At 38.1% G+C, this 10,880-nt stretch overlaps 1 protein-coding gene across 1 annotated transcript; it reads right to left on the bottom strand.

The window, feature by feature from the left end:
* Positions 1-2,996: 2,996 nt before the first annotated feature.
* On the bottom strand, positions 2,997-6,817 carry LOC131031968 (uncharacterized). Its single transcript, XM_057962834.2, has 6 exons — positions 5,475-6,817; positions 5,127-5,359; positions 4,874-5,026; positions 4,367-4,767; positions 3,871-4,258; positions 2,997-3,736 (listed from the first exon to the last, which is right to left on the bottom strand). Exons 1-5 carry the CDS (start codon positions 6,209-6,211, stop codon positions 3,947-3,949), a joined length of 1,836 nt encoding a protein of 611 aa, XP_057818817.2. The 5' UTR covers positions 6,212-6,817; the 3' UTR covers positions 2,997-3,736; positions 3,871-3,946.
* Positions 6,818-10,880: the final 4,063 nt, after the last annotated feature.

Raw genomic sequence — 10,880 nt, 5'->3', positions numbered from 1 at the left:
GGTATGGGTACGGGTATGTCCGTACACACACACACACACACACACACACATATATATATGAGTTTAAAAAAGAAAATTAATAAATAAATAAATAACCTATTTTATTATAGTCTACATATACCTAAACATTATTGGCAATACAGAAACATAATAATATTATATATATATATATATATAAATTTTTTAAAAATTATTAAATAAATAGCCTATTTTACCATAGGCTACATATACCCGTATACCTAATCATTATTGGCAATATAGGAACAGAACATATTTATCACAAACAGAATATATCTTTATCACAATTGACTTACAGGCAAAAATGCACAAAAATCAGAAATGGAAACAGATGAACATGTGTTTTGTATGAATGAACCCAAACCCCAAAAAAAATTTAGCTATGTTGGTTGAAAATTTTGTACACTTGGGGAAATATACAAAATTGTGGTTTCAACCACAGCACGAGGAAAAACTCTCCTAATTAAGGGAAGGCTCCCCCTATCTAACTAAAACTGAAATAAAAACAGGATGGGACAACAGTCTTCCTTCTTTCTTCAAGAAAGACAATATCCTTTTCTCTTCACAGAAAAGGATAGCGATTGAATATGAATAGCAGTGACCACTTTTAAGTAAAATGAGGAAATGAAGTTTCCTGAAAGCGCAAAGACTTCCGTCACTTCCTTCGGGACGGAACAACAATATCAAGCTCAAAGACTTGACTATTAGAAGTCCTATCTACCCTTTGCTATACTAAATTTTACAATGAATAAAAGACAACAACTCAAAGACTAGAATAATTTATTCTTTTAACACAAAGACAAGAACTAATGCAAGCTCAAAGACTTGCTGCTATTTCTTATCAAACAATAATTTTTCCTCAAGAATAGACGCAAACTCAAAGACTTACTGCTCCTTCTAGAGATTTCCTATTTTAATTAATCTTCTCTACTTGCAGCTTAAAGACTTCAAATCAGATTGGACTAAGCTCCTTTAGAAACACTTTGCATAGAATAAATAAAAAGAATCAAACTCAAACTTGTAGCTCAAAGACTCAAAACTTGAGTAATCCTTCTTTATTATTCTTCAAAACCTTCAATTCACATACATAAGCTCAAAGACCTCTTGCTGTAAATTTGGCAGAGTTTTTGCTTGCTTTCCCAAAAGATAAAGATTACAAAGGACCCTCTCTTTTATTTATAGGAGAGGAGCCTTGAGAAAAAGGTGGGAGGATCCTAACCAACTTGATAAATTCCCTCAACCACCAAGACCTATTCAACAACTAATTATGACTTCATTAACTAACTAAGACTTATTCCAACTACAGTTCTAATCGGACACAACTTGTAGTTGCCTTACAAGTAATTACAAAAATGCAAGTGATGACAACTTGCAATTACAAAAATGTTTTTACTAGTAAACTTGCCGAAAGGGAAACTACAATTCTGAAATTACAATTTTAAAATTTTACAACAAGTGTTAAAAACACTTAAGTTGCACCTCTTGAAGATATGAACAATTCGAACTTCTGAATAACTTTCTACAATTCATCAGGATCTGGTTCATGAGTGTTCATAGCCACCACCCTAGTCTTTATGATGACATCATGGCATTGGCATAGCGTGGAATTGCCCTTTTCCAATGCTGACCGGATTTCCTGCAACTCAGTTTGATACTTAATCAATATTTGAATGGAAGCGACTGAGAATTGCTCACTTCTCCATTCATCATGAATCTTGAGTTGCAGATCTGCAAGAACTTCTTCCTCGGGCAGTAGCTCATCATTCTGATTTAAAATGCGGCAGGATGCCTTTTTACAACGAGAGGTAACATCTTAAAAGACTGCTTCACGCAACTTTAAGGTCTCATCAATTTCTTCAATGAGTGATTTGAGAACAAGAGATTTGTTCTCCAGAAGTTCCTCATATTCAATGTACATGACTCTGGAAGGAATTACATCATGCACCTGAAGAACGCCCAACTGATGTTGAGGCATCTTTCGCCAAGAAACTAAATTTCCCTCAACCTTCTCCAAATTTAGTTTGAAAGCACACAAGATTTGATTCAACTTATCTTCAATGATTTCCAATTTAACCATTGTTTCAAATACCTGTCTTATGACTTGTGAACATAAGTCATGCAGTTGATCAACCCGGGTGTCTAAGGCTTGAACCTTTTGGGCGGCTCTCTTGATACCTTGGATTGGTTCGCTGACCCTGGAAGAAATAGGTACTTGGCCTTCTCCACTTTAAGGTTGAGTAATACTTTGGATGGCTGCCATGAGTCTTTGATTCTCTACCTCCAATTGATCTTTCTTGGTCAACACCTCATCATACCGTTGTACCAATGTAGCCACTGTTTGTTGAGCATCATGCTTGACAACCTCATGAGTCTGCTTACCCAGTTGCACTTTTGTGATCCGATAATCAACTACTTGCATTTCTTCAACTGGTTTATCTGATATTGGTTCATCGATTTCTACCACTCATCCGATTTTCATCAACAGTCACCCTCGAAACTGTCTTTGCCCTCTTAACAACTTTAGGTTTTGATTGTTTCAACTGTTGGTAGTCAAAGGCATCAGGTGAGATCACCTGCTTCTTCCTCTTTGCAGTGAAGGAACTGAGCCATGGAGGTAAAGCCATTAACTCTGATTCTGGGATAGAGGGAGAAGCAGTTTCTGTTTGAATAACTGTGGTGACCTTGGGAGAAGTGTCCGTCTAGATCAAAGAAACGGGACTCGGACTCGACAAGGCCGACTCGGACTCGGACTCAATGTCAGACTCGGCTCTAGACTCGACTGGACTCGAGAAAGTGAAAAACTCAAGAAATTTAGAGATTTTTAAAGATTTAAAACTTGTTTCAGACACCCTTTATTGAATACACCTTAAAGACACAAAAACATAATCAAACTTGGCTCATTTGATTACATACACAAGTATACATCAATCACATAAGCATAAACGCAAATTGTAGCTGAAGAAAATAACAAGCATAGATATATAAATATTGTCAAATGTATACAATATTACAAAATTCATGGAATAAAAAATCCATGTCATCATATGATCATCATCAAATGTTTCATACAAATACCAAAGGTAAATAGTAAATGCTAAATACAACTACAAGTGTACAAGCCTATGGCTCAGAGGGTCAACTGAACCCTCTCGCCCTGGCCCCCTGCGAAGGTGTTTAAGGTAGGTCCTAGATGATTCAACAGCCATAGTCGCTCCCCGTGACACCATGCCATGCTCACTAACATCAGGAACAGCTGTGTCATGCTCGCCAACATCAGGAACAACTGTGTCACTCTGAGTCTCAGTATTTCCTGTCTCTGCTCGTGCTCTTTGCTCCTCCTCTGCCATGGCTACAGCTTCAGCCTCTATATCTACCTGGTCAATCCAATCAATGTCATCATCACTAAATACAGCTGTAGGAGTCCCAGGAGCTGTCTGATTCTCATTGGCCCACTCTGCTTCAAGATCAACCTCATCTAGAATGATAGGAGACATGTCAACTGTTGCATTCTTTCTCATTCTCAGGCGGAGGTTGTAGTGAACAAAGACGAGATTATTCATCTTCTCCACAGATAATCTATTGCGCCTCTTGGAGTGTATGTGCTCAAACATACTCCAATTGCACTCGCAACCTGATGCGCTGCATGGTTGGCTCAAGATGCGAATGGCCAACTTCTGAACATTTGGTGTCTCTGGGCCAAAAAAGTTCCACCAATGATCTGAGTTTGAAATGAGAAAAATAAATAAAATCAGTCTCACTCATGAACTCATTTAACAAGTTACAATATAGTATTGAATAAAACTAAAATTAAGCCTAACAATTTATTTTTTCTTGACATCATAGTTGTCCTACCGTCTTTTGTGACAGGACGAGAGAAGGTCTCCCCTTGTGCATCTGAGAACATCTGTAGCTCTCGAAAAAGGTCTATCTAAGAAGTACCAGTAGGTCCCATCTTCTCCATGATTGCATATAGCCCATTAAGGACCTCCGCATTTGCCTTGAAAGAAGGGATAAAACGGAATGCCGGATTCAAATAATAGACTGCCGTATGGATGGGCCTATGAAGCTGATGATGCCATCTCCTATCAATGATCTCCCAAATGGGACCATACTTGCTCTCATCTGCTCCATAGACGAATCTGATGGCCTCCTTCGCCCTATCCATGCCCTCATATATATAGCCCATTGCGGGCTTATCTCCATCCGCAACTCGCAACAAAACCACCAAGGGCTTAACAAACTGCAAAATTGAAAATATTGTGTAATTTAGAAAAATGAGCAAATAAGAGAATACATATAATAAGTTATAAAACATGAAGTTAAATTGTAGAATTTATAAAAAAATTACCTTCACTATCTCATCACAAGGGACCCAAAAGCCTTGCTCATCAAAAATGCAGTCTGCCATCTCTATCCCTGCAGGGGTGGTAGCATAGGATGAGGAAGACCACTCCTCACCAACAATCATATGTCTCAAGGCAGACTTGGACTTAAGCATGGACTGCAATGTGAGGAAGTTTGTGGCAAATCTTGTGATTCCTGAACGAGCTAACTCCTTCTGCTCTGTGTATTGTCTCATAAGAGCCAACACCCATGAATGATTATATACAAATTTGCAGACATTTCTTGCCCTTTCTACACATCTCTTGACCCATGGGATTTTTCCAATATCCTCCAACATGAGGTCAATGCAATGAGCAGCACATGGAGTCCAAAATATAGATGGGTGCCTCTCCATCAATAGTCTACCTGCAGTAACATAATTTGTTGCATTGTAAATTGTAATTAATGGAGGTACAAACTACAAGATAGTAATTAATTTGCAAACAAAATTAGTTTGTAATCAAAAGTTTACCCGCAGCAACATAATTTGCTGCATTGTCGGTCACCACCTGTACCACGTTCTCCTCACCCACATCTTCAATCACCTCCTCTATCTGCTCACATAGGTAGGTGGCATTCTTGCAATGGGCGGAGACATCAATGGACTTGATGAAAACGGTGCCCCCTAAAATAAAAAAATAAAGCTAGGTCAATGATCATTCAATAAACCATTAGATAAAAAATAAAAAATTAAAGACTATATGAAACTAAAATTAATCAATCACCTGCGAAAGAAACAAGAAAATTAAGGAGAGTTCTATTTCTCCTATCTGTCCAACCATCAGTCATGATGGTGCAACCTTTAGTGCTCCATATGTGGCGTTGTTCATATAAATCTTTTTTCACATCATCCACCATTTGAGACAAAATGGGTCCCCTCAAATCACTCTCACTAGGGACTTTGAACCCCGCCCCGCATATGGTAATGGCATCAACCATTTGTTGCCAATAGGGAGACCTGTCGCAAAGAAACTCAATAAGATAAGTTAAGTATAAAAATTCAATGAGATAAGTTAAGTATAAAAATTAAAACAATCAAAGTTATCAAACATAAAAGTTAGTAAAACATTCACCTGGCTACAAAGAATGGAATACAGCTGTAGCTCCAAAACCTGCCAACTGCCATTTTAGAAGCATCATGGACCTCCTTGTTCCAACCCATGCCCTTAAGCAACGGTTGGGACCCAGGAGTAGTGTGTGGCACAAAGAAGGAATCCAACCTAGATTTACGAATCCTAGGTCCAATGGTAACATTCCCACTACAACTACTAGTGGTAGGAGCATGAGAAGTGGCAGTGGCACTGCCACTTATAGAAGCAGAAGCAGAAACGGAAGCACCAACAGTAGCAAACTGAGTGGGACAATATGGAGGTAAGGAAGAAGGGCCTCCAACACAACCTAACTGTGTCCCTCTTCCTAAAAATGTCTCTCTCCCAATGGTCGCTCGATCCTCCTTTTGTTTCTTTTTTCTTTCAATCTCCTCAACCATTACATAACAATCACGTACGGCCTCAGGGACTGCGTTTAGGCATGGTTCGGCATCATGTCCACGCACACCAGCAATATGGTATTTCAGCCTATATATACCTCCATGGAATATTGTTTTGCAAAACATACATTTTGTTTGCCCCTTTCCTTGCCCTGAAAAATCCTCATGATATTTCCAAGCAGGGTCCTTTCTAATGGGGGGTTTAGAAGCTGAAGTAGACATTTTAGGATAGTTTTGTGAAACTTGAAGTTGAGGCAAATAATAAAGTGAAGTTTGCTGCAATAAAACATTACAAATACAAAATAAAATTAATACATACATTCAAAAAAACTAAAGTAGGGTTTGTAAATTTTTTTTTTTTAAATTGTGGGGTTTGTCAAACCTTACTTTTAAAAAAAAAAAATTTACAAACCCTACATACAACCCTACATAGTACAACTACATACTACATGCTACATACAAATTACAAACATACAAAAGATCTTGCATACAAGAAAATGTAAAACTTTCAAAATAAATGAATAGAAAATGGAATTTTTGCATACAAGAAACAAAATAATGTTCAAAAAAACAATCTTACCTCTTACAACAAGCTTGAAATGAGCTGCAAACTCTTCCTATCCAACTCTTGATGCACCAAATCGAAACACAATGCAGCTCCAATGTGACAAATTGAAGAAAACTTGAGCTTCCTCCTTGCTGGTTTTTCTTCTATGCACCCTTGTTTTTCTTCCCAACTCACTTTACTCTTCCTTTTTTTTCAAATGAATGAAATGAAAGTCACTTTTAGGGCTAGAAGACAATTAACATAAAAAAACGGATTTAAAAAAACTTTGCAAACTAGTTTTTTTGTGTGTTTTAAAGTATGCCCATGCCGGCCGAGTCCAGGGCTTGGGACTCGTCGAGTTTGGCGAGTTTGGGCCAAACTCGCCAACTCGGCGAGTCTGGTGAGTTTAATCGCCAGACTCGGACGAGTCCGAGTCCGAGCCCCTGGGACTTGGCAGGCCTGACTCGGACTCGGACTCGCCGAGTCTAGGCGAGTCCCGTTTCTCTGGTCTGGATAGCCACCATAGTCTGCTAAGTGACGACAGGATGTGATGAAGATGTTATGAACTCATCAAAACAGGTCATAGAAGTATCAATATCAGACACAGGTACATATGAAGGATCATCTGAAAAAATATTCAACAAATTTTCTTGAGAACGACCTTGAGATGGTTCTGCTGCTGAAAGTGGAAGGACGATCTGCGGAGATTCTGAAACTTAAGGGGCAGATTGAGAGCTCACATCTATCACAGGAGGAAACATGGGTACCTCGATAGGAAGTGAAGAAAGAGAATTATGTGGGGACTCTGTAGAAAGCGACTGAGGAGCAATATCAGATTGAGTTTCTTCCTTTGAAGCTTCAGGATCAATCACATGAATTTCCAACTGTGGCTTCTCCTTGCCTTGAACTGTTATTTCCTGAGGAGGAAGCACCATTGCACGGTTGACTCGCAATTTAATCCTCGTACTAGAAGAGGATGCACCTTTTTTATTGTCTAGTTGAATTTCAGACTTCCGCCCAAGAGGACTTGTAGAATCATCTTCTTTCCCAACCTTAATCTTAATGAGCTTGACACCATTATTCTTAAGCCAGATATTGGTATTGGCAAGAATTGACTGAAATCTATCCAAGATAGAAGTGCCTTCCTTATGGGACCAGTGGATAGAAGGAAGTGGAGCCTCATCAACATTCTGATTGACAAACTCAGGATCAAGAATGTTGCCATCATCAATCATCCCTTGTGGCACGTTCACGAGGTTCAGATCCACAATCTGTTCTGCAGTGAGTCGGCAGTAATCCATCTTGCAAATCTCCTTTTCGGTACGGAGATCAACCCAGATATCTTCTATCCGATGTACATGGATGAAGGTCTTCTTGATCTTCTCCTTCATGCCTCGGTAATTGAAATCAGCTCTAGGTTTGAATCTTTTGAGTCTAATTTCCTGCAACTCAGTCTCCATAGCCCTGGCCTTGATTGAAGTCATTAGAGAATATTAACCAATCTTCAATGGGTTGTTGGAAGAAATACCCATGCCAACCTTGTGCTTAACTGACTGATGTGTATGCACAGCCATGATCTGCCTTCCAAATTCCATGAGAATAATCTTATCTGTTGGGTATCGTAGGAGCATGTAAAGCTGCCCGCCATAACATCCAACTCTCATGTAAGTAAAAGTTGGAAATTGGAGAAACAAACAACCATATTCTTTCACCTTTTCCCATGCTTCATCTAAGACTCTTTTGTTCTTCAGGTTCTTGTCAAATTGACACAAGTAATGACCAAAGAAAGCGTCATGAACCCTTCTGAAATGATACCTACTTGATCTTAGAGGCAACTGATCATAGTATTCCCAAACCGGTACAAGCATGCGGTCACCCTTGGTGGAAAGACCTGGGAAATGTCTAAGTGACGCAGCAATATACACGAGATATGAATTCATGTAGAAGGTGAAAGTAGTAGAGACGACTGCAAGTTGTTCACACAAAGCATCACTGATGATCTCACCCCAACAGATGTGCTAAGACTGCCTTATTAACATAATAAATTGGTACATCCAAGGTTCGAAAACATTGGAATGCTCCAATCCCATCATACAACTCAGAAGAGTAATAGTATCACCGATCTCATTCTTGAAATCAGATTGATATAACTTTGCCCATCTGGTAAGCGCAGTGCGAGGTTCATGAATCCATTTTTTGATATGACGCTTACAGTCTTTCTCCCTTTTGGCAAAGTATTCAGCTGCACTTTGCTTGGAGATCTCTATATAAATGGTTTCAGAAGGTATTTTGAAAACCCTCTCTATAGCTTTTGCATCCAGGCGAATGATCACTTCTCCATCATCATTTTTAATAACTCGCGTCTCTTTATCAAAATGATGAGCACATGCTAGAACAAATTCCGGTTCTAGGGCAGCAATTGGAAAGGATGCGGCATGATGGATATGGTTGTCCAGCAACCGTTGCATATCCCCCTCCTTCGGATCTTCAATCCTTTGTATGAATTCGGACATGTCAACATGCCCTATCTCAGTATCCTTGATATGATCAAGGGAGGAGGAAATCTATGACTGCAGAACTTCATTTTGGTATTTATCATACCTGTATTTCATCTTTTTTGGAGTGGGAGATGATGATACATCTGTCATCTGGAAACAACTGGGAATGCTGCAATGTAAATCCAAGAGTATCAAGGCAACATCAAAGTCAGTATCTTTAGACATTTTCACTCCTCCAAATGGGAAAGTTCAACTTTCGTACTTTGGCTTTGTGAGAGGAAATATAAGAGGTGGAAAAATAAGCTTTTGACTTATTTCGGGTTTTGAAACATGTTTTGCAAGTACACAAGAGGAAAGTACAAACGTGCAACCGGGTTTTAAATTCCGAATGCAATTATACTTGCAAAACACGAAGCATGAATAAATGTAAGGAGAATGAATTTTCAGTTTGGAAGTTGGGAAGAACACATTTGCAATTGGTTTTCTAAATCCAAATGCAAACTTATTTACAAACTGAAAATCGAAGGAATGGACAAAAAAAAGGGATTCAGGCAAGTAGGAAATGGCAAGGATGATAAGTACGGATGAGGGAATTGGAAACGGGTAGGTAAAAATAAATTTCAAGAAGATCACTTGGAACTTTGTCATGCCAAAATGGGAAGAACTTGATTTTTTCGTCATTGAAACTTGATTTTTGGACTAAAGAAGGTTAAGTCTTTGTCCAAAAAGGGAAGAACACATCTTGAGATAAAACTTTTCATACTTGCAAATTTCTTTGCAAATTGGGAAGAGCACATCTTTCTTATTTTGAAACTTGATTTTTTGGACCAAAGAAGGTTAAGTCTTGGTTCAAAAAGGGGAAAAACACAAATTTTCCTCTTACTTGCAATCGGATTTCTAAAACCCGAATGCAAGTAAAGAAGGAGAATTACAAAGGGGAAGAACAACTTTACAAATTTCTTTGTCAAATGGGGAATTCCCTCTCATAAACCCGTTATGAACATGAACAAAACTAAAACTAAACAAGAAAATGCAAGGAAAGAAATAAGAAAGAAATACAAAAATAAAAATTACCTTGCAAGGTTGAGAAGAAATCCAAACTTGGAGAATCAACCCAACGTGGAAGATGAAACCCTTTAAATAGAATTTACACAAAGGGAAAAACTTAGCCACGCATTGTGACAAAAGCAAAACCGATTTGCTATAAAAATGCCACGTAAAAATGCCAAGGAGATGGTTCAAAACTGATTTCTTTCATCATTAAATACAATACTAAGCAAAAACGATTTAGGATTGAACGCATACCTCTTAGGCGAAGAATGTGCAAAACAACAAAACACGTGACTGGTTTTTAGGGCCTTTTTTGCAAATCTGAAACCAAAAATGCACATAAAATGGTTTGATAAATGCTTAGAATCCAACGCATTTATAGTTGAGCCAAAAACGCCTTAGGAATAGATAGATTCGAACCCCCAAACCATGGCAAATCGAATGAATGCATGATTCAGAAAAAACGCTTTGAAGAAGACAAATGGCGAAAAAAAAGGTTTAATGAATACGTGGAAAATGGGTTTGAATCCTTCAAAGTTGCAGCAAATCCACACTTGGAAGGAATCCCTACATTTCCTCCAAAAAATTCGAACCCAAATCAGCTTGCAATGGCATGGAAGAATTTCAGGTTTTGGAAACAAAACAACAAGTTTTTCAAAATGTTCATATTTTTGCCTCTAAGGCCAATTTCGGGTTTTAGAAAAGAAATTACAAGTTAAATTACTTGTAATAGAGAAATACAATTCCCTTTACAAGTGATTTCACTTAAAACATGTAAAGGGGTTTTAAAATCCCATTTACAAGTTTTATTTTAACTTTATAAAAATAACTTTAAGTTACAAAGACATGTAAAGGGGTTTTAAAATCTCATTTACAAGTTTTATTTTAACTTCAA

Source organism: Cryptomeria japonica, chromosome 4 (assembly GCF_030272615.1).
Source record: "Cryptomeria japonica chromosome 4, Sugi_1.0, whole genome shotgun sequence".
Lineage (NCBI taxonomy): Eukaryota > Viridiplantae > Streptophyta > Pinopsida > Cupressales > Cupressaceae > Cryptomeria > Cryptomeria japonica.
Note: the sequence above shows the minus strand (reverse complement) of the source record. Positions and strands in the feature narration are given on the sequence as shown.

Coding starts and splice junctions, on each gene's coding strand:
- LOC131031968 (XM_057962834.2), bottom strand. CDS start 6,211: ATGTATGTATTAATTTTATTTTGTATTTGTAATGTTTTATTGCAGCAA. Junction 4,768..4,873: donor AGCAAATTATGTTGCTGCGG/GTAAACTTTTGA, acceptor ATGTTACTGCAG/GTAGACTATTGATGGAGAGG. Junction 4,259..4,366: donor CTTGTGATGAGATAGTGAAG/GTAATTTTTTTA, acceptor TCAATTTTGCAG/TTTGTTAAGCCCTTGGTGGT.